Source organism: Eleutherodactylus coqui, chromosome 3 (assembly GCF_035609145.1).
Source record: "Eleutherodactylus coqui strain aEleCoq1 chromosome 3, aEleCoq1.hap1, whole genome shotgun sequence".
Lineage (NCBI taxonomy): Eukaryota > Metazoa > Chordata > Amphibia > Anura > Eleutherodactylidae > Eleutherodactylus > Eleutherodactylus coqui.
The window spans coordinates 53,472,842-53,497,591 of NC_089839.1; the positions used below are offsets into that span (position 1 = coordinate 53,472,842).

At 45.4% G+C, this 24,750-nt stretch overlaps 1 protein-coding gene across 4 annotated transcripts in view; it reads left to right on the plus strand.

Moving 5' to 3' along the window:
* Window positions 1–24,750, plus strand: part of HHAT (hedgehog acyltransferase) — a 364,684-nt gene that overhangs the window by 252,391 nt on the left and 87,543 nt on the right. For all 4 annotated transcript variants that reach the window (XM_066595598.1, XM_066595597.1, XM_066595599.1 and 1 more), the window contains exon 11: window positions 14,234–14,378. In XM_066595598.1, coding sequence (XP_066451695.1) covers window positions 14,234–14,378 — 145 coding nt within the window. The remainder of the gene's footprint in view (window positions 1–14,233; window positions 14,379–24,750) is intronic.

A 24,750-nucleotide genomic window follows, 5' to 3' on the forward strand; every position in this document is an offset into this window, starting at 1 on the left:
TCTTAGGAGCCTGTAAACTGCAGAACGCATGGTGTCTTCCACCCACCCAACAAGTACGCTGCACCCTAAAGGGAATGTTCATGCTTCAACACCATTTTGGGTTTTCCAGATCTAAGATCTTAAAAGTTAAAAACTTTTTCCTGATAATTCTCCTAATTTATACATTATAAATGGAGATGAATGAGCACCAAAATGCTCGAGTGCTCGGTACTCGAGTCGAACTTTCCGCGATGCTCGAGAACTCGTTTCGAGTAATGAACCCCATTGAAGTCAATGGGGGACTTGAGCATTTTTGTATATGACCGATGCTCCGCTTAGGTGATGACTTGTGAAACACCAGAAAACATCAGAAAGTCATGGAAACACCACAGAAATGGATAGGGAAGGGCAGGGGCAGAATGCATTGCTGCATCTGAGGCTCTCAGGTCCCACTATTAAGCCAAAATGGGGGCAAGAGCCTGGCAGTCATCCCTCCAACAATTTACTTGGGACAAACCCTCATTAGCAAGGCACACACGCTGGCACATCTTAGCCAAGCACCACACTACCTGCAACCAAGGATAATCACTGCCTGTGGGTGACACCGCTGCCTCTTCTCCTGGGTTACATGCTGGCATTGCAGTCCAACCGCCGCCCCCCCCACCCACACTTACCCCCCCCCCCCCCACACACACACGACCCTGCGTCCACATCGCACACAAAAGTTTCCCTGCGCAGTGTTTAGCTGCCGTCATGCCACACGCTCGATTCATAGCCACACCACCCTCATGTCTATTTGTAAGTGCGTACTGGATGAGGAGGAACCGGAGGCGCACACTGCAGAGGCTTGGCAGGCCAGGCAGCGACCCTCTTTGAATGTGTGGGCGATAGCCCATAATGCTGTTGAGAATTGATGATAAATTGACGTACGATCATCATTCCAATCCCATGCCACCTCCGTCACAAAATTGTCAGGAGCCGCAAACGTGGGCATAAAGGGGACTCAGGTGCCAGCACTTCTACACATCTCCACAATGCAGCAATACTCTGTGTGGGAAGCACGTGAGCGGGCCCAGGGTCAGGCTCGGTCCCAGCTTCCACCTTGTGTGACCCAAGGTGCCGCGAGTTACATTGCAATGGGAAATCCATGTGTCACCACAAAATTCATTCTGTGTAGGTGTGAGATAGCTCAACACCGCAATGGGAAGTCTTTGAGTTCCTATGCTGTCGGTGCACAAAGATGGTATTACACAGGAAGAAATCAAGGTGCCCAAACATGCCAGAGTTTCACCCCACTAAGGACCTCGGCCCACATTTCTACCCTAGACAGTCAGTGTATTTGTGCCAGACAGGTAAAACACCGCAATGGGAAGTCTTTGTGCACCCACAGCATAGGCGAGCCCAAGGAACTCAAACATGGTATTACACATGAGGAAATCAGAGTGCCCAAACATAGCAGAGTTTCACCCCGCCAAGAACCTCGGCCCACATTTCTACCCTAGTCAGTCAGTGTATTTGTGCCAGACAGATAAAACACTGCAATGGGAAGTCTTTGTGCACCCACAGCATAGGCGAGCCCAAGGAACTCAAACATGGTATTACACATGAGGAAATCAGAGTGCCCAAACATGGCAGAGTTTCACCCCGCCAAGAACCTCGGCCCACATTTCTACCCTAGTCAGTCAGTGTATTTGTGCCAGACAGGTAAAACACCACAACGGGAAGTCTTTGTGCACCCAAAGCATAGGTGAGTCCCTGTAACCCAAGGAAAGTATTACACATAAAGAAATCAGAGCACCCAAACATGGCAGAGTTTCATGCCGCCAAGAACCTCGGCCCACATTTCTACCCTGGTCAGTCAGTGTATTTGTGCCAGACAGATAAAACACCGCAATGGGAAGTCTTTGTGCACCCACAGCATAGGCGAGCCCCTGTAACCCAAGGAAAGTATTACACATAAAGAAATCAGAGCGCCCAAACATGGCAGTTTCACCCTGCCAAGGACTTCGGCCTCGGCTCACACCCTCATTAATCATGGGCAAAAAGCGGACTCGGATGCCAGTGAAGCTGTGAACATCTCATTAATGTAGTAACACTCCTTTTGTTTGGCCCAAACCACTGTCTCAGATAACTGTGGTAACACGAGAGAAAATATATGTTGCCCAGCGCTGATCCCCAGACCCCAAGCAGGAGAAGGAGGTGGCATAATAAGACCGAGAAACCATGACCGAGGTAGGACCCGCAATACTCTGTGTGGGCAGTACGTGAACGGGCCCTGGGTCAGGCTCAGTCCCAGCCTCTACCTTGTGTGACCCAAGGTGCCGTGAGTTAGTTAGCTATGGGAAATCCATGTGTCCCCACATACTTCATTCTGTGTAGGTGTCAGATAGCTCAACACCGCAATGGGAAGTCTTTGAGTTCCTTGGGCTCGTCTATGCTGTGGGTGCACAAAGATGGTATTACACAGGAAGAAATCAAAGTGCCCAAACATGGCAGAGTTTCACCCCACCAAGGACCTCGACCTTGGCTTACAGTCAGTGTATTTGTGCCAGATAGGTAAAACATTGCAATGGGAAGTCTTTGTGCACCCACAGCATAGGCAAACCCCAGTAACATTTCTGTAGCAAGAGTATAGGTGGACCCCAGTAACATTTCTGTAGCAAAAGTATAGGCAGACCCCTGTAACATTTCTGTAGCAAGAGTATAGGCGGACCCCAGTAACATTTCTATAGCAAGAGTATAGGCAGACCCCAGTAACATTTCTGTAGCAAGAGTATAGGCGGACCCCAGTAACATTTCTATAGCAAGAGTATAGGCAGACCCCAGTAACATTTCTGTAGCAAAAGTATAGGCGAACCCCTCAAACCATTCAGTAGAAACTGCATAGGCGGACCCCAGTAACATTTCTGTAGCATGAGTATAGGCGGACCTCAGTAACATTTATGTAGCAAAAGTATAGGCGAACCCCTGTAACATTTCCGTAGCAAGAGTATAGGTGAACCACTCAAACCATTCAGTAAAAACTGCAGAGGCGGACCCCAGTAACATTTCTGTCGCAAAAATATAGGCGGACCCCTGTAACATTTCCTTAGCAAGAGTATAGGCGAACCCCTCAAACCATGCAGTAGAAAAGGTATAGGCAGACCCCAGTAACATTTCTGTAGCAAGAGTATAGGCGGACCCCAGTAACATTTCTGTAGCAAGAGTATAGGCGGACCCAGTAACATTTCTGTAGCAAGAGTATAGGCGGACCCAGTAACATTTCTGTAGCATGAGTATAGGCGGACCCCAGTGACATTTATGTAGCAAAAGTATAGGCGAACCCCTGTAACATTTCCGTAGCAAGAGTATAGGCGAACCACTCAAACCATTCAGTAAAAACTGCAGAGGCGGACCCCAGTAACATTTCTGTCGCACAAATATAGGTGGACCCCTGTAACATTTCCTTAGCAAGAGTATAGGAGAACCCCTCAAACCATGCAGTAGAAAAGGTATAGGAAGACCCCAGTAACATTTGTGTAGCAAGAGTATAGGCGGACCCCAGTAACATTTCTGTAGCAAGAGTATAGGCGGACCCAGTAACATTTCTGTAGCAAAAGTATAGGCAGACCTCTGTAACATTTCTGTAGCAAGAGTGTAGGCGAACCCCTGAAACATTGGTGTACCAAGAGAATTGGCGAACACCTGAAAAAATTTGGTTACCAAGAGTGTAGGCGAAGGCTGGAAAAATTAGTTAGATAACAGTATAGGCGAGGGCCAGAAAAATTGGTGTACCAAGAGTACAAGTGCACCCTTGAAAAATTGCTCAACCGCGAGGGCAGGTGAATCCCATAAACATTTTTTAAAGATACAGCTCGCTGTTGCTTAATTTGTAACAGAGCCCGGAGGCAGCCCTGTGAAAAAAATTGATTTCTGTTAAAGTATCAATACTTTTGAAACTTTGAAAAATTGTAAAAAACTTTTAAAAAGAGCCTTTTGGGCCACAGAAAAATTGGCAGTTCAGCGTGATGACATGCTGTTTTAGGAGGAGGAGGAGTAATAATATCTGAGAGTGATTGACAAAGCTAATTCCGTCTTTTTTGTGGTGATAGAGGATGCATTTTTCTCCTGTTGCAGCGAAAAGAATCATAACATTTTGCTTCTTTCCGCCGGTGGAGAAGAGAAGTCTGGGGAAATCCAGCCTTTGTTCATCATTATGAGTGTAAGCATGTCGGCACTGCCAGTTGACAGGCGGGTATGCTTATCCGTGATGATTCCCTCAGCTGCACTAAACACCCTCACTGACAAGATGCTAGCGGCAGGGCAGGCCAGCACCTCCAGGGCGTACAGCGCAGTTTCGTGCCACGTGTCCAGCTTTGACACCCAATAGTTGTATGGAGCAGAGGCATCATGGAGGTCGGTGGTACGATCGGCTACGTACTTTCTCACCCTCTTTTTACAGTGCTCCCTCCGACTCAGCCTTGACTGGGGAGTGGTGACACAGTCTTGCTGGGGAGCCATAAAGCTGGCAAAGGCCTTAGAGAGTGTTCCCCTGCCTGCGCTCGACATGCTGCCTGATCCCCGCTCCTTCCCTGCTACTTGGCCCACGGAACTTCATCTTCTGCCGCTAGCGCTGTCAGATGGGAACTTTAACATCACTTTTTCCACCAAGGCCCTGTGGTATTGCATCACTCTTGTACCTCTTTTCTCATCGGGAATGAGAGTCGAAAGGTTCTCCTTACACCGTGGGTCGAGAAGGGTGTACACCCAGTAATCCACGTTGGCCAGAATGCGTCTAATGCGAGGGTCACGGGAAAGCCAGCCTAACATGAAGTCAGCCATGTGTGCCAGGGTCCCAGTACGTGACACATCACTGTCCTCACTAGGAAGATGACTTTCAGGATCCTCCTCCTCTTCAGATGAGAGGCAAGCAGCATGGGTCTCTTCCCCCTCCTCCTTCTCCCCTCCCCCTCCTCCTCCTCCAAAACGCACTGAGATATAGACATGAGGGTGGTCTGGCTATCAAGTGACATACTGTCATCCCCCATCTCCTGTTCCAACCGCAAAGCGTCTGCCTTTTTGCTTAGCAGCGAACTTCTCAGCAGGCAAAGCAGCGGGATGGTAACGCTAATGATTGCCACATCGCCACTTACCATCTGGGTAGACTCCTCAAAGTTTACGAGGACCTGGCAGATATCTGCCATCCATGCCCACTCCTCAGTAAAGAATTGCAGAGGCTGATTACCACTCCGCCGCCCATGTTGCAGCTGGTACTCCACTATTGCTCTACGCTGCTCGTACAGCCTGGCCAACATGTGCAGCGTAGAATTCCTGTGTCTGGGCACGTCACACAGCAGTCGGTGCTCTGGAAGCTGAAACCGATGTTGCAGGGTCCTCAGGGTGGCAGCGTCCGTGGTGGACTTGCGGAAATGTGCGCAGACGTGGCGCACCTTGCCGAGGAGGTCTGACAAGTAGGTGTAGTTTTTCAGAAACCGCTGAACCACCAGATTGAAGACGTGGACCAGGTATGGCACGTGTGTTAGGCTGCCGAGCTGCAGAGCCGCCACCAGGTTACGGCCGTTGTCACACACGACCATGCCCGGTTAGAGGCTCAACAGTAAAAGCCAGAGGTCGGTCTGCTCTGTCAGACCCTGCAACAGCTCAGGGGCCGTGTGCCTCTTGTCACCTAAGCTGATTAGTTTCAGTACGGCTCGCTGACGCTTGCCCACTTCTTAATTGAGAGGTAGAGGTGGCGGAGGAGGAGGAGGGGGAGGGTTTGGAGGAGGTGGCTTAAAACGCCGCAGATGCCAGCACCTAGGTAGGACCCGCTATTCTGGGTGTGGGTAGGACGTGTGACTCGGTCCCAGCCTCCACCAAATTCACCCAATGTGCCGTCAGGGAGATATAGTGGCCCTGCCCGCCAGTACTTGTCCACGTGTCCGTGGTTAAGTCGACCTTCCAAGTTACTGCGTTGGTGAGGGCACGATTTATGTTGCGGGAGACGTGCTGGTGTAGGGCTGGGACGGCACACCGGGAAAAATAGTGGCGACTGGGGACCGATTAGCACGGGACCGCCGCCGTCATCATGTTTTTGAAAGCCTCCATTTCCACAAGCCTGTACGGCAGCATCTCCAGGCTGATTAATTTGGCAATGTGCACGTTTAAAGCTTGTGCGTGCGGGTGGGTGGTGGCGTATTTGCGCTTTCGCTCCAATGCTTGTGTTAGCGACAGCTGAACGCTGCGCTGAGAGACATTGCTGGATGGAGTGGAGGTGAAGGTGTGGGTGCAGGCCCTGAGGTGCTTGTGCCTGTGTCCTGTGAGGGGGATTGGATCTGTGTGGCAGGTTGGGGCACAGGGGAAGAGGCAGTGGTGTGACCCGGAGGCGATGAATGGCCTTCGTCCCACCTTGTGGGGTGCTTGGCCATTACATTCCTGCACATGCTGGTGGTGGTCAGGCTGGTAGTGGTGGCTCCCCGGCTGATCTTGGAGTGACACAGGTTGCACACCACTGTTCATTGGTCGTCCGCGCTCTCACTAAAAAACATCCAGACCTTTAAATACATAGCCCTGCATGGAGGCTTGCCGCGAGGGGGTGCTTTGGGAAACAGTTGGGGGATTCTTCGCTCTGGCGCTGCCTCTACCCCTGGCCACTCCACTGCCTCTTCCAACCTGTCCTGCTGCTGCACTTGCCTTCCCCTCTGAAGCCCTGTCCTCAGTAGGCTTAGCAAACCAGGTGGGGTCAGTCACCTCATCGTCCAGGTGCTCTTCCTCCAAATTCTCTGTGCGCTCCTCCCTCGGACTTACTGCCCTTACTACTACCTCCCTGACAGACAACTGTGTCTCATCATCCTCATCCACAAAAAGCTCTTCAGAAGTCCCCAGCCTCATCACCCGGACTCCTGGAACTTTCCAAAGGTTGGGCATCGGTCACGACAAACTCCTCAGGTGAGAGAGGAACCGTTGTTTCCCACTCATGGCAAGGACCCGAGCACAGTTCCTGGTAGTCTGCCTGCTCAGAAAATGTCATTTTCATGGAGGGAGGAGGCTGGGAGGAAGGAGGAGCAGCCAGAGGATTCAGAGTTGCAGTCCCTAGGCCGGGAGTAGTGGACTGCATAGAAGACTGGGTGGTCGATACATTGCTGAACACGTTTTCTGCCATCCACGACAGGACCTGCTGCACTACTCCTCCCAGCCAGCCAGCAACAACAGTAATGCACACTATGAAGAGTAGCTCTAAGAGGGACCGTTGGGTTCTTGACGATAGGATCCTACTCTAACACTTTCCCTATATCAGCAGCAGCACTTTCCCTAACCTCTGCCAGCATGCGTCTGAGGCGAGCCGTGGGCGGGACCACTTTAAGTACCCGGCGGTCACCAGATCTTGCCAGCCACTCACTACTGTGGGGGGGGGGGGGGGGGGGGGGGAGAGGGCTGGAACGTCACAGCAGGAAGTGGTAATGCCTTCCCCGCCTGTCTATTGGCTAGAAAATTGCGCTAAACATGCGAGGAAGGAAATGCAATTGACTCGAGTACCGCGTGTTGTTCGACTCGAGTAACGAGTATCTCGAGTACCCTAATACTCGAATGAGCATCAAGCTCGGACGAGTGTGCTCGCTCATCTCTAATTATAAACTTTGGTACAAAATAATGATCTATAGACTAAGCTTCCTTTTCCATGGAACGATTCTCAGCACGATCTAAACAAACACCAATCACTGAGCGTGTCGATCGGCAATTCTTTGCTTTTGTTCTACATAGCCCAAGAATATTCTTCATTCCCATAGACTAGGGAGATATACTGCCGATCAGCGAGCATTTTTACTCTCGCATAAAGGAGTCAATAAGTCATTGACCATTGGTCGCATTGCATTGCCCAATTGTCAGGCAGACAAGCCTTGGGAGGAATGCTCAGTACCGTTAATCGGCACATGTAAAATGACCATTAATGTTTTTCTTGGTTATTGAGCAGAATATGGTGAAGATGTGAACTAGTGAACATACAAATCAGCGCATTCAATATCCTGTATGTTTATGTTGTGAATTTATAAATCCATGTGATGTATATTGTAGCTGTAAAGCGTTTGCTTGAAGACTACAGATGAAAGATCTTGTAATTATTTTCTGTAGCAGCAGGATGAGATATAAAGGCAGCAGGCGAGCGACTCTGCAAATGGACTTTATAAGGTGAAAATTGGAAATCAAACATTTAAAGGGAATCTGTCATCTCGGACACACTTCCTAAACTGCTTCATATTATAGAGCAGGAGGAGCTGAGCAGATTGATATATAGTTTTATGGGGATAGATTCAGTAAAAATTGTGCTATACTCATTTAAACTCATGAATAGTCCAATGGGCGGTCCTATCAGTGATTGACAGCTGTTCCTCTATGTGCAGTCATAGCTGTCAGTCACTGATAGGACCGCCCATTGGACTATTCATGAGTTTAAATGAGTATAGCACAATATTTACTGAATCTGTCCCCATAAAACTATATATCAATCTGCTCAGCTCCTCCTACTCTATAACATGACCGCTGTGGCTTGGCAGCACGTTCAAGCTGATTGATTTGGGGCTTCAAGAAACATTCTCTGCTGTATGTTGTAAGACGTTATAATCAGAACTAGTTCCACATCTGTAGAGGTCCATGGGCAAATGTGTGTTCCATTATGTTGGAAACATACTGTTATAATGCAGCACCAAATAGTAGTGCCATGCTGTGCCAATGCCAGTTGGTGCTCATACAGATTTTAAAGTGGCTTCAAGTTGGCCTTTCAACGGGTTGTCAGAGATTATTGAAAAGAAAGAGCGGCAATTCAGTCCATAAACTTTGTTTGGTATTGCAGCTCAGACCGTTGCAAATAGGGCTGAGCTACAATATAGGATACTGTCCTTGGACAAAAGTGGTGCTATTACTGCCACAATCTTAGGATTGGTGATAAATATCAGATTGATGGGCGTCTGACTCTTAACATCCCCATCAATCAGTTGTTTGAAGGGGCCACGTCACTTGTGTGAGAGCTGTAGCCTCTTCACTGTATACGTGGAATAGTACCATACATTGTGTAGTGGCATTGCCTGGTATTGTAGCTGAATCCCATTCACCTGAATGGGACTGAGCTGCAGAAAGGCAACATGACCGATGAACATGATGTCACAGGCGGAAGAAGAGGTTGCAGTGTTTGTCGGAAGTCAGACTCCCACTTATCTGATATTGATGACTAATCCTAAGAAGGGGTCATCATTAGGTAAGTTCCGCAAAAAATACTCTAATCTTTATCAGGGGTGTAACTGTAGGGCAGTGTATCCAACTCCAGTCCTCGAGGCCCCCCAACAGGTCACGTTTTCTGGGTTTCCTCAGTATTGCACAGGTGATTTAATTATTGTCAGTGCCTCAGACATTACCCCAGGTGTCCTTATTATTATAGGATATCCTGAAAGGCCCCAGGCCTTGGAATCTTTTGGGACTCAAAAGCTCCTCTGCCTTATAAGAAGACACCAGTATTATAAATGGCACATGATAGGTATTACGTATTTTGCATTGGTCCACCGAGTTTCAGGTTATACCTCTAATCATTGGTTTGGGTGAAGGAAAACCCAGCTACAACTCTGCAAACACTGAATCTGCAGGAAGTGCCAATGAATTGTGATGTTCTGCTGTTTCATATCTAAGATGACTTTTTTGGATGTGACTATAGGAAGCAATATAAGCCAAATCAGACAAGTAAATAGTATTTACTTACTCAACACTGTATATAGAAGTGATGTTCAATCCGTTATCTAGTGGCCTAGCAACGCTATCAGATTCAGGTTGTTTGTTCCTGGCACGTGTTATATGTCACCGTGCCAATAAAATGATTTAATTACCTTCTTCATGTAAAGTACAAGAGAAACAAGTCGAATCAGCCTAACGTCCTAATTACTGTACAAGGAAGACAGGAGGATTTTGCGCGATTCGTTGAGATGCACTTTGAACGTTCTGAGGCCAATGGGGTAAAGATAATATTGATACACAGTTACTTTTTTGTACAACAGAACTCTTTTTATTGCCAGGCTACTATGTTACAGTATCGAAGACGTGATGAAGTTGCCGCACTGCCTCATTAGATTGTTGCTGCTTCCACAACTCTTTAGAGAGTAGAAGAATAAGAATCAAAAAACCAATTAGAGTTTCTGGCAGAAAAACTGCCCGAAGCCAAAAATATGAAGAGTCAATAATAAAGGTAGAATAAAAATATCCATAATGTCAAGTAAACAAGCTTAGGAGTTACCTGAAGGGGCAATCTTCCCAATCGATTCTTAAGGTGTCTTATAAATGTTACAGTGAAACTCCTAGCAGATTTTCGTAGTTGGAGACATATAGCTATTAGAGTCACGTAACATATTGGGGACATTAATTCTTTAGTTCTAGTCCCCAAAATGCATGTTTTCAGGGTGCTCTTTTCTCTGGTTCTAATGCAGGATAAAGAAAATGGCGCAAAGCGCTCCTAGTGTTTTACTAGAGTAAGGGTGCATATGAGCTAAGAATGCTCCCTATGTATATATTAAGCATATCCATAGGATTCCCTTCATTTCTATGAGGCCAGAAGAATGTTTTTGGCTTCCATCAAACTTGTCTTTGCACTAAATAGCTTAGTCGACTATGCTTTTTTATAGAGAGGCATCCAGTAAAAAACATATACCGCACAGTATATGTGTTGTAGCCATTGGAGATTGTGGGCGACGTAAGCTAATGTATGCCCATACAGTGGAATATGTTGCAGGCATATTTTGGAAGGTTCTTCTGACAGCATGCCTCGAACACACATTAGGCTGTTCTTCATTCAGATGTAGAGGAAACTGTCACCAACTGCCACCAGATTTAGAAGCAGGTAGGTGGTCAAAAACCCTTGAGTGACTACAAAAGACCCGCAACAAGATTCGGTGGCAGCAGGCCATGAGGTTTCCATTTGCACAGCAAGGTGCATACAAAATGCTGATGGTCTTCATGCTCAAACTCCAAGACTTACACCCCTACTGACCCAAAGGCATAAAAAAAGTTGCCTCCAATATACTCAAAACTAAATAAATAAGCAACAGAAGTCTGGGGACTCAAACTTGATGTAACACAAATTGAACTTTTGAGGTCTGTGGATCATTGATGTGTATGGAGGAGGAAGAATGAAGCATCCATTGAAAAGAACACCATGCCTCCAGTGAAGCATGGTGGTGGCTCAATTTTGCACTGGAGCTGCTTTGCTTCTGCTGGCTCTGGAAACCTGCAGCGTGTGGGGGCGAGGTGACTCAATAAAGGGACTTAATAAATTATCAGGAACTCCTATGAGAAAACGTCATGCCTTCTATAAGAAAGCTGAAACTTGGGCGTCATTGAACCATCCAACTGAATAAAGATTCCAAGCATACTTCAAAGTTCATCATGGTTGTGGAATCCACAGTCGGCGTCCACACCGCATATCCACAGCAAATACTGTTTGTTACATCCTATAGAAAACCACTGCATCCTGCACAAAAAAGCAGCTTGCAATACTGAGATCCATTGACAATATGAAAAGAAGTTTGCTGCTCACTGAGCAAGCACTCACTGAGGTAGATGTGGGAGTGGATGGTAGCATAGGAGTGCAAGATGATCAGGCACCTAGCTAGGTGACAGAAGGAGGGGTACAGGGAAGAGTGTCAGGGAGGCTAGTCCTGAATTGCCACACCCCAGCAAGTTTGCAAAGTTGGAAGATGAGGAGGATGCCATTACAGGGCTAGCACTGCTGCAGCACGACATAGCCTATGATCGCCAGTGGGATGTCTACTCCAGTAAGAAGGGGAATAGGAGTGCATGGCAGGCTAGACAAGCCCTGGTTATAGGGGACTCAATTATTTGGGAGACAGACAGGGCAATCTCACACCAGGATCGTCGAATGGTGTGTTGTCTTCCTGGCACTCGACACATCATGGACTGGGTTAACAGATTACTCAGAGGAGCATGTGGGAGTTCCTTAAAAAATTTTCAGGGAACTAGGCCATAAGTGGGTGCTGGGGGAAGATGGCTAGAAGATTGGAGAAGTGTTTAAACTAGGGATTGGAGGGAGAAGGGGGGTAACCAGAGAGATAGAGTAGAAGTTAGTCCAGATAGACATGTGGGACTAAGTAATGAGAATTGGGGTGGAGCAGTGGTTAGTACAGTTATAACTGGCAGAGCAGTTAGTAGGGATACACTTAATATACATAATAACTGAAACCTCCAAACAGTAGAGGCCACATGGGAAGATATATGTGAGGGAGATGAATATATGGAGTCTCTATGGGTAGAGATACATGGAGGGAAAATCCTCATAGTTGTTTTCTATGGACCACCAAATATAACAGAAGCCACTGAAAATATGTTGCTGAGGCAAATAGATGAAGCAGCAAAACATAATAAGGTAATGACCACAGCCTTAAGTTGCATTTGTGTATTGCAGTGAACTGTATTCCCAGACGATCATTTCTGGAAGAATTTCTGAGCCCATGCAATGATTGGCATTACAGAATCATGCCTGTTTTTAATGCAGTCATGCCTGAGTGCCTGTAGATCTCAAGCATCCAATATTGACCTTCGGCCTTGTGCACATGAATTTTTCCAGATTCTCACAATTTTTTGATATTATGTACTGTAAATAGTGGGACTACATACAAAGTCTTGATTTTACATTGACAGACATATTTTATGAAATTGTTCGACAGTTTTTAGGCACATTTTTTTATAGGTCGGCGAACCTCTGACCATCTTTGCTTCTAAGAGACTTTGCCTCTCTAAGATGCTCTTTTTATACATAGTCATGTGATTAAGTAGAAAATTGACCCTCCAGCTGTTTTTCACTAGTACTATTCATTTTCCAGCATTTTTCTACCCTTTTCCCAACTGTTTCGAGAGGTGTTGCTGCAATCAATTTCTAAATAAGTTAATTTAAAAAAAAAAAAATTATTGCATTCTTTCTTTCTGTAAACTTATTTATTTTTAACACAGCATCCCAACTTTTTTGGAATTTGGGTTGTACTTACATTTCAGAAAGTGTATTGGTTTCCAGTTTTGGTGCGAGGTCACGAGATGCAGTTGGTCATTGAATAGTTGGAATATGGCAGTTATGTGTAGAGTTGACAGGATTATAAATCTAATACTTTGTATTGTCGGGGGGATTAAATGCTGGCTGGGCAGCCAACACAAAGAGTTAATGTAGGGTAATGTAGTAAGAGACAGGAGGAACTGATGCCACTAGAAGAGATGACTAAACAATTAAGGCATGCGTCAAGGGTATCGGGGGGAACGCTGGAGTATGGACCCTACATCTAAAATGAATTTGGGCAATTTAGATGTTTAACCTTTCCATGCAAAAGGGCATAAATATACATCTTCCGATGGTAGGGGGCTGTATGGAGCAGGCCCAGAAGTCAAGCACTCTTCATACATGATTGTTATTGGCTATTTTTGACAGCTGACACCTGTCTGCAGCAGTCATGATCAGAGATAACTTTAATTGAGACTATTAACAACTTTTTCAGATTATACTCTCAATTCTGACAGTGACATTTAAATGGCCTAACAGAGAGAGGAAGCTTCCTCTATCTTCCAAACTGCCAACACTGCAATCAAATCAAAGGGTACCATTTAGGTTTCATGGCAGCCTGGACCCTTATGAAGGCCCTCAGGGCTGCCATGTATTTGTGCCTATTAAGCCATGACTGTGGCACAGCTTAATAGAATGCTTGCAAAAATACAATGTACTGCAATACTGAAGTGCTGCAGTTTATTTTATAAGCCATCAGATGATATCGCAATTTCAGGTTCCCTATGTTAACTAAAAAAAAGTTTGGGGAAGTTTTGAAAAAAATAAAGAATATGAAAAGTTTTATTTATATATTTTTTAAAAAAAACCTTTTTCTATTTTAACAAAATAAAAAGAAAAGACGAAAAAAAAGACCTCTAGCCAGTTCTTCCACCATGTCCTGCATTCCTCATGCCATATGGCATAGACCAGTGTTTCCCCAACTCCACTCCTCAGGGACCCCAACAGGTCATGTTTTCAGGATTTCCTCAGTATTGCACAGATGATGTGATTATACTCAGTGTATCAGACATTGTCACAGGGGTTCTTACTATAAAACATGACCTGTGGGGGTCCATGAGGACTGAAGTTGGGGAACACTGGCATAGGCTCTAGAACATTTACATTATATACTTCTGTAGACATGAAAGCTAAAAGAACAATTAGCAGCTAATTTGCATGATTGTTTCTATGTGTTTACAGGATCAGAGTTTGTCACCAAAGACCTATCGCCGACTTCACGCTGCTCTGGCATCTGTTTCCACTGCTCTGTTGATTCTAACCAATCTTGTGTTCCTTGGAGGGGAGCAGGTTGGTAAGATTTACTGGGATCGACTGTTTGTAGAAGGTGAGCCGCTCATAAATGTAATGTTTTAATTAAGCATTTCCATATTCAGATGTTTCTCTCCGTGCAACAATTCTTCATCTTCCTGCAGGAAATTAAAATCTCGTCTAAAACTAGATAAATAGTAACAAAAATGCTGACTAAGCAGTCGTCTTAATGGCTCCGCATACTATTTTTTTTTTCCCGTAACCTGAACAATGTCTTTTATGATGATGTTAAAATGTCAAGACTAACGTGAGTCACAGCAGATGAGATTTTCAATATATCATCTGGGTACCGAACTGTGATGAAAGAGCTTCTTACATTCTCTCACCTGTAAAAAAAAATGGTATAACAGAGCTTTTATAACGGTTTTTACTTTTCATGGGCTTCTCTACCACTTTCAAGTAATTTGATTTTCTTGAGATTTGTAAAGTGACAGATATCATAAGGAAAGTTTTGATCTTTTGCTTCCAATCAAGCTACAGTTAGTAGGGCTTTGAAATGAAAAATTATGTAAAGGGTATGACCACTTATGTAACCCTTTTTTATGGCTCCAGTGCATCGAAAATAAAAAAGAAGCAACTTCGCAAATGGAATTGATTACAAAGTCTCTTAAGTCTTGTGCATGCAGCTCCTGTGCAAACCAAGTGTCTCCTTGGTATGAGACTGCAAACAATCACTAAGGCCTCATGTCCACTAGGAAATTCGGGCCTGCGCGGATTCTCCATGCAGAATCCCGCAGCGGGGACCGTCCTTTCCCGGGAACATAAGGCCTAAAATCAGAATAAACTTACCTGCTCCGGATGATGCGGATCTTCCTTCCTTCACGGCCGGATCTTCTTTCTTCAGCCCGGCGGATGTGCACGGCACGCCGGCGGCGTGCCGCGCACATGCGCCCGGCACATCCGCTGGGCCAAAGAAAGAAGATCCGGCCGGGAAGGAAGGAAGATCCGCATCATCCGGAGCAGGTAAGTTTATTCTGATTTTAGGTCTCCCGCGGATCCGGACGGCTTCCATAGGCTTCAATAGGAGCCTGCGGGAGACCCGCACAAAAATGGAGCATGTCCGGATTTTTTCCCGCACGCGGATCCGCGCCTGACGGGAAAAATGACATCCGCAGGTATTTAACTACCTGCGGGTGTCCAATGCATCCCTATGGGGCGCGGATCCGCTTGCAGGAAAAACGCTGCGGATTTAAAATAAACATTTCCCAGGGGAGATGAGACCTTAGTAGTCTGATCCTGCAGACATACTCCTCTTTATCTGTCCTTTATCTAACGTCCAAGCCGGACGCCAATAACGCCTTGTCTGGATCGAACTTACACGTTGTCCAGAAGGACAAATATACGCTCTATTTAAAAACTAAAACTGAACAATGGGGGAAAGGAAAATTTTACCATAACTTACTAATAAAGGAAAACCCTGCCTAAAAGCGGAGCAATCGCCTTGACGAGGGTGGCCTCACTTCCAGAACTGGGTGGCTACCTAGACTGTCCCTAGAAGAAAAAGGGGTGACATTTCACAGATTTGAATATCAATAATCAGAATGGTAGGAAGCAAATTGAAATAACACCAAGAAATAAATCTTAAGACCAGGGACTTATCTAGCAGAGATTACACCAGGAGGACACAGACTGGACCAGAACTTTCACCTTCAGAGAAATAACTGGTTCCCCCTAGGAGGGGAGGCCGAGATATATACCACAATAATAGTTGATTGACCGGCTGGGGAAACCACCTCCTCACTAATTAATCAAACCCCACACCAACAGATGAATGCTTAAACATGGCCGACACTGTGGTCATACGGGCCCGGGCTGAAGTTGCAACATCAGATCGGACCCACTTCTGTGTTGAGGCTGGCATGCTGCAACATTTTGCTCCTTGCTGGCTGCCCACCCAGATATTGGTAAAGAGTGGAAGACAGATAGGAGGGAGTGGAACTGCAGAATCAGGCTACCAAGGTTTGTTTGTAGGCTGTTACCATGGAGACACGTAGGTTGGCATAGGGCGCCAAAACAGTAGGATTATTGTTATCAAAACTATTTGCAAAGTTGCATCAATCACTAGTTTACATGAGCAAACGAAAAAAAAGAAGATGGTAAAGGGGGTAAATATTCCCTTTCAACATTTATAGTTTTTAGTTAAGGCAGCATATGCAGAATGTTTAGATATGCTTATTTACGCTAAATACTGGCACCATATACATTTGGGGAAAGTTACTTCCAATACTCAATATTTTCAACCATGAATACATTACTTTTATAAATTGCTTGGTTGCACTTTGTTTTGCTAACATAATCATTAAACTATATTCTGATTTGCATACATACCAGCATAAACTCTAGATAAATTAGCTGAATGGGTAGCAAGATGGCAGATGGATGGAGTTCAGTGTTGATATTTTACACAGTACAGCGTAAGAGATATTTGCCCTTCTCTTGAATTTGGAATTTCTCAAGTTGTCTGCGTCTTATATTGTATTTTGTTTGAAGATCTGAAATGATTAAAAGGGTAATTAAGAATTATAACAAAAAGTTTTTCAACTTTTTTTCTGGAAACAGGAGAGCTCATCAGTAGTTTGAATGTAGAGAGCTATCCACATATAGGGGTGAGAAAAGGGTAGAAGGGGACTCCCATTTTCCTAATAGGCAGGAAGAGGAACATTTACAGATGTAGCCACGTTTAACCTGAGTGTGATAACTTTCTTATCTTATCTCAAGCCATTGAAAAGATTTTATATCTTTTACAAGCAAAGCAAAGCATTTGAAAATCTATTGAAAGGGCTAATAGACTATAGTAGAGAAAGTTATCCTAGGAGTCAAGTTAAACTTTGCTACGTCTGTATGGTATATACGTTCGATATGCCATAAATGTCTTAGATGGTAAAACCCCTTTAAGTGTAATTGCGATCTTCAGGATTGGTTCAATCCGACAATGTGGCCTTGGGACCAGAAAAGATGGTGCATACTTAATCTATAGATGTCCTTCAGCACCTTATATGCTTCTTCTATTTGGCACATACTGTAATATCCATTTTCAATCACATTTTATTAGTTTTGAACTGTGTAATTCCTCAGCTAGATCTCTGAGAATTATAGAGATCAACCTTCCATGAAATCGGCTTGATTTATGGGTCTGCACAGTCTATCCATCATCCCAAGTCTTGAAAGTTCACTTATACTCGGTGCGGCTGCCAAATATACAGCTAATGGAAGAGAATTTCTGCAACCAAATACATTCCTTAGTCGTGGTATTACATTGATAATGTTCTTCTCTGGTCCCAGTTACAACTACGTTGATATGGTGGGGTACTGGGCATAAGAGTGGGCACTGGGGCAAACTATTTAGGCTGCAATGAAAAGTTGGATGTTTCTGCATCCCAGTATGCTTTCGCCAAAAAATATTTGGGGAGGAACTCGAAAATTCCTGCAGTACAGTAAAACAAGCCATCTTAATCCTGAGAACTGTGCACTTGGGCTGAATTTTGTTTAACCTCTTGAACCTGACTTCTTTTCCTAGGGTGATTTACTACTGGCTTTAATAATACACTCACTGTCTTAGATGTCACGTTTAGAGTATAAATCAGCTTCACTTGTGTAGTTAAGCATGACTTAATTACAGGGGTTTATATTAAAAGGTTTTTTTTTCTTATACTTAGTAAGTTCTGTTCGTGACGCCAATTAAAGTATAAAATATTCACAACATCTTAGCTATTTATTCGCATACAGTTTTTATCCTTAAGCTATGCTCACCGACTTGTTAAAGGTTAGAACATTTTTATTTCACAGAAACCAATAAAGAACAGGGAGTAAAACGTAAATTAACTTAATATTACTGTAATTCTTCACAGTCCATTGATTTTTTTTTCAAGCGATGAAATCAGAAAATATTCAGGGTGATATTGATGTTTAATCTCCAAGTTCTTTGCCTATCAAAGCTCACCAAGATGAGTAGACCTAGACCTGATATTTGCGAGATGGTCAAGAAACGGGCATTCGCGGCCAAACAGGGCCAAGATTTATGCAGCGGAAAATATTTGGCCTCTACTTAACCCTTTCCAATCCACTGTCTGACGTCTTTCAACATTCTGATTGAAGCCTGTACAGCTCCGATGTCAGAAGACGTCGGGCAGGGTATTCTTACTGTATATTACTGGCCGCTCTGTTATTAGGGCCTCTCCGGCATGTCACATACTGCAGTACTGGCTCTAGCCAGCAGACGGTGCCATTGTAAAATGGCAAAAAGAGAAAGCCCCCTAGGGAACCCTGAATCCAAAATTGGACTGCAAAGGGTTAAACATTACTCATTATAATTTTTTTTCTTGGTGTTTGATAAGTAGAGGACTAAATATTATTAAAACGTTGACTAGTGGGTGGAACTCTCTGGCAATCCTTTAGAAAATGGAAGACCTGTTGGTGATGCATGTTGATATATGCCACTATTATTGTTTAGACCTAGTTGATAGAGAGAGGAACATTACAGTTGGGACCCAGCTACGTATTGTGGATTTATTTACAACTAACATCATCCCGCTCTAGGAAAATGTTTGTCATTTCTTTATTTTTTTTCATCCCTGTTTAAGCTATGCTCACATGATGATTCACGTCGGATATTTCTGCCCTGGATTTCCATTGGAAATCAGCACATTCAGCACGAATTTTTGCCACAGATTTCCATTCATAACAGCCATGGACTGGCATGCAGATTTAACCAAGTTCAATGGGGCAAATACTCGCACGGATTGCTCATTAAGAAGAGACACATCACTCATTTTTCCCCACAGTGTGGATTTGAAATCAGTCTTGAATTCAGCATGAATTTCCATTTCAGTTGATAATGTGCTTTATAACATAGATCTGCTGCAAAGTTAATGCAGAGTTGGCATGGATTCCACAAATGGTGAGATCCACCGTGTAAACATAGCCCCAAATCTACCTGTTATATGCAGATTTAGACTCAGATTTTGATGTTGATTTGCACAAAAATATGCAGCGAGTTTTTGAGAGGTGCTTCAACGCCAATGCACCTTGTTGTTTATATATTTGGAGTCTGTGCATTTATGTATAGCTATGATTTCATACGGGAGCAAGTTTTAACAGCCAAACCATAGATATTGTAGGCCAAAAGAGAGACTTCAACAGGCCCCTTTTTTGTCCTCTTTATGAATCAGCAGATTGCGCTTTGGAAGGTGCAGTACAATATCAGTTGCTAAGAACCAGCTGCTCATAAACAGCTGATATCAGTATGTTGCCTTCTATATTCCAGGAATACCACTCAAATATTAGAAAATTGAATTATGATTCAGTATCATACACAGACCCAGAGATGAACAATTAGTGGAATAATCCGTTCGTATTGGGATCAGGCCAATTTAATAAAATCATTGTGAATCGGTACGTCCTATTCCAATTCCCATAAAAGGCAATGGAAGTAAAAATAGGATTTACTACTTTGCCTCCAGAAGGTCCCCAATGCAGCCAAAGCCCACCAAATTGCATGGGAATGCAGCCACACATCTGGGGAACACTGTGCTCCTCCCAAAAATTTGTAAAAATAGTGTACAGTGGGGGGTAGTGGGCGAGGAGATGGGATGTGTTTGAGAGAGCTCTGTCCTCCGGCCTGTGGAATCCCTGCAATCTTGCCATTACTGGACCCGGGACTGCCTGCTTTGACCGCACATCATCCTCACCTACTCCGAAGGAGCATTTTGAGACCTTTAAAGGTCTTGTTGGGGGCGGAACACAGCTAGGACCGTGTGAGGCCTACCAGGCCTGAACATCCCTGGGTTCAATTATTGGGTACTGGCACTTGGATGTAGTAAGAGTCCTCCTGCCTAGCGATCCAGAACAGGAACTAATTCAGGAGCCTCACTGGCACCCAGCCTAACTGCCTCCAGACACCTGGCATGGACCCTCTGCATAGTGGTGACGGTGCCTCTCAGGTGTCTGAACATCATGGGCCATGCTAATCCCCAGGTCATTCCACCATCCATGGTTCCCAGGCAGCTGCAGTTTTGAGGCTGAGGGATAGGGGAACACGGCCCCTCCATGGTACCTCCATGGCTGCAGAGTGAGGCCTTAGTCAGACGGGCGTTTTTTCGCGCGATTTGCGTATGCGTCCGGCGATTTTTTAAAACCATTGCTTTGCAATGGTATCGGACACATGAGCGCTTTTTTTGCGCTCGTCTGATAAATTATAGAACAGAAATCGCAGATCGCACCTATCTGCGATCTGCGATTCCTGTTCTCTTCTCTATATGCGCTCAATGGGGCCGGCGGCAGCAGCGCCGACCCCATTGAGAACATATAGAAGACAAATCATTCTTCTCTGCCACAGCTGTAACAACTGTGGCAGAGAAGAACGATGTTTGCCCATTGAATTCAATGGAGCCGGCAATACAGCCGCCTCCATTGAAAGCAATGGGCTGCCGGCGAGCGCAGGATGAATTGTCGGGAAGGGCTTAAATATATAAGCCCTTCCCTGCAATTCATCCAGAAATGTGTTAAAATAAAAAATATATATATACTCACCTTGTCCCGGCAGACAGAGTTCAGAGCAGCCGGCCTGCAGGGGGTGTGAAGGGGGTGTGAGTCAGACTTGCCCCTGATTGGCTCAGCGCTGAGCCAATCAGAGGCAAGTCTGACTCACACCCCCTTCACACCCCCTGCAGGCCGGCTGCTCTGAACTCCGTCTGCCAGGACAAGGTGAGTATATATATTTTTTATTTTAACACATTTCTGGATGAATTGCAGGGAAGGGCTTATATATTTAAGCCCTTCCCGACAATTCATCCTGCGCTCGCCGGCAGCCCATTGCTTTCAATGGAGGCAGCTGTATTGCCGGCTCCATTGAATTCAATGCACTGGACAGCTCCAGCCCGTTTCTAATGAAACGCGGCTAGGAGCAGATTTTTCGGGCGATTTTTTTGGCCCCGGTCACGCGATTTGCGGATGCGCATCCGTCATGCGATCCGCAAATCGCGCGAAAAAACGCCTGTGTGACTAAGACCTTAGAGAGGAGGGAAAGGAGAGACAGAAAAGGACAGAGAGGGAAGGAATAAGGAGTAGTGGAGGAGAAGGGGGAAGAAGAAGGTGTCTGCTTAGGTGGAGTGTCCCTGGGTATATAGTACCCCCAGATTAGAGGGGTGAAGTCATCCATCCTCCCCCTCCCCTCGCCAGTCTGGTTGACTGAAATCTGTGGGACTAAGAAGTGAAAGAAACACTTGCATGTAGATGGTGAGAGAATTGGGGTGCAATTGCTAGTCCACAGGAGCAAGACTTTTGGTGTACTCTGCTTACACCTAGTGGTCCTTTACTGGAATGACATATCCTACTGATCGTTCTCGACCTCTCTGTAGCATTCGACACTGTCGACCACAAACTTCTCAGTATGCTTCGCTTTATTGGACTAAAGGACACTGCCCTCTCCTGGTTCTCCTCCTACCTATCTGAACGCTCATTCAGTGTCTGCTTTGCTGGCTCTACCTCCCCTCCTCTTCCCCTTGCTGTTGGAGTCCCCCAGGGCTTGGTCCTCAGCCCCCTCCTCTTCTCCATCTACACAGTCCCCATTGGACAGACCATCAGGAGTTTTGTTTTCCAGTACCATCTCTAAGCTGATGATACTCAGCTATACACCTCCTCCCGGGACTTCACATCAACATTCCTCCAGAACACCACTGACTGTTTGTCTGCTGTCTCTAACACTATGTCCTCTCTCTACCTAAAACTGAACCTCTTAAAAACTGACCTTCTCCTGTTTCTGCCCTCTACTAACCGACCTCATCCTGACATCTCCATCTCACTGTGTGGCACCACCATAACTCCCAGACAGCACGCCCGCTGCCTTGGGGTCATATTCGACTCTGATCTTTCCTTCACCCCCTACATCCAATCTCTCGCCCGAACATGTCAGCTGCACCTCAAGAACATTGCTAGAATATGCCCTTTTCTCACCGTGGACATGCTAAAAACGCTCACTGTTGCCCTCATCCACTCTCGGCTTGATTATTGCAACTCGCTGCTCATCGGCCTCCCCTGCACCAGACTCTACCCTCTCCAATCCATCCTGAATGCGGCAGCCAGGCTCATCTTCCTGTCCAGAAGCTACTCGGACGCCTCTGCCCTGTGCCAGTCACTGCACTGGCTGCCCGTCGAATACAGAATACAATTTAAACTCACTACCCTCATCCACAAAGCTCTCCACAGCACCGCCCTGCCCTACATTGCTTCCCTCATCTCAATTCACCACCCAGCCCGTGCCCACCGCTCTGCTAATGAAAGCAGACTGAGTGCCCCTTTAATTCGAACCTCTCATTCCCACCTCCAAGACTTCTCAAAAGTAGTACCTGTCCTCTGGAACACGCTACCAAAAACTATCTGGGCAATCACTCACACGCTAAAGTTCAGGCGTGCTCTAAAAACGCACCTCTTCAGGGAGGCATAACAGATCCCCTAAACCAAACCCCTCTGTACTCTGCCTGATTACATGCCCCCTGTACTACAGACTGCAATCCCTGCTAGCCGTAATCAACCGGCACCTGCAGTCATCTGGATTTCGCCACTATATGGCCTGACCATTGTCTGTGTGTATAGCATCCCTCACTCTCCCCCTCGCCATACCGTGTACATCTTCAGCCTCTATACCTTCTGTATCACCCCATTATCTGTAGTATGTAAGCTCGTTGGAGCAGGACCCTCACACCCCTACTGTTTCCATCAATTAATTACTTCATGTAACCGTTGTCTTGTTTTATTTCCCCTGTATTGTAAGCGCTGCGGAATATGTTGACGCTATATAAATAAAGATTATTATTATATCCTGCATTATATCCTTGTTGCAGAGTCCTGATCTTGAAATACTTCTATTCTTTATTTATATAGTGCCAACATATTCCGCAGCGCTTACAAGACAGGGAAGAACAGAAACAAAACCACGGTTACATGTAGTAATCAGTTGATGAAAACAGTAGGGGTGTGAGGGTCCTGCTCCAGCGAGTTTACCTACTACAAATAACGGGATGATACAGAAGGTAAAGGGGCTGGAGATGTGCACAGAATGGCGAGGTAGAGAGTGTGGGATGCTATACACATAGACAATGGTCAAATTGAGCTATATAGTGGCTGAATCGGTAGGACTGCAGGGCGGTTGATTACGGCTTACAGGTATTGAAATCAGTAGGACAGGGAGCATGTTATCAGGCGGAGTACAGAGGGGTTTGGTTTAGGGGATATGGTATGCCTCCCTGAAGAGGTGCATTTTTAGAGCACGCCTGAACTTTAGCATGTCAGTGATTGCCCAGATAGTTTTTGGTAGCGTGTTCCAGGGGACAGGTGCTGCTCTGGAGAAGTCCTGGAGGTGGGAATTAGAGATTTGAGTTAAAGGGGCTTTTAATATGATTTTGTTGGTGGAGCAGAGGACGCTGAGCTGGGTGATGGATTGACATGAGAAAGGCAATGTAGGGTGGTGCAGTGCTGTGGAGAGCTTTGTGGATGAAGGTAATCAGTTTGAATTGAAATCACAAATCAAGCAGCAGATTAGTATCGGCATAATAGACTCACAATGATACATATCCCACACTCAGCTAAATACCAGAACCCTGAGATGCAGTAAAAAAAATAAAATCCTTGGATGACTTCCCCGTGATATTATAATAACTCCTACCAAGTGACACCTTTACTTCTGACTGCACTTTCTTGTATCTAGTGTGCGCCTCCTGCCTGCATGTCCTGTACAAAACAAACAAAGCTTACTAATAGGTTGCGAGAGCTTGTGAAACCTGGCAAAATGGAGGATACCCTGACTCAGCTTGGTGCGCCCAGTATGCCTCAGGTGTCTTCCCTTGAACCCATCGCCTCAAGTCTGACTATTGTGGCCGTACTAAAGGCTATAGTAAAGTGTCAATCCGCAATCACTAATATGATACAGTCCCACCATTTAGGGCGCAAGTACAGGCACTCGCCTCTGCCTCTTCTGCACAGCATCTAAAGATTGATGATTTAAAGAATCGTTCTCGTAGATGCCACATCAGAATGGTCGATCTGCTGGAGGGAGTGGAGGGGAGACAACGTACTCAATATCTCGAATCATTACTCAGGGAATTCTATGGCTGACTTCTTTTCTACCCTTTTCTGTGTGGAACGCACACACTGTATTCCAACGCCTCCTCACACATTTATAGCTAAGCTCCTAAACTACAGAGATATGGATAAAGTGTAGGAATTAAACTGAAAGATGGATCCCTTAAAAGTTCAAGGACAGCACTTGAGAATCTTTCACTCTCTAGAGGTGCAGAAGTGTCGTCAAAAATTTGCAGAGTCAAAGTCTTTCTTACATTCTAAACAATTGGATTTGTTAATCCGGGTATACAGGCAGGTAGGAACTATTAGGGGTT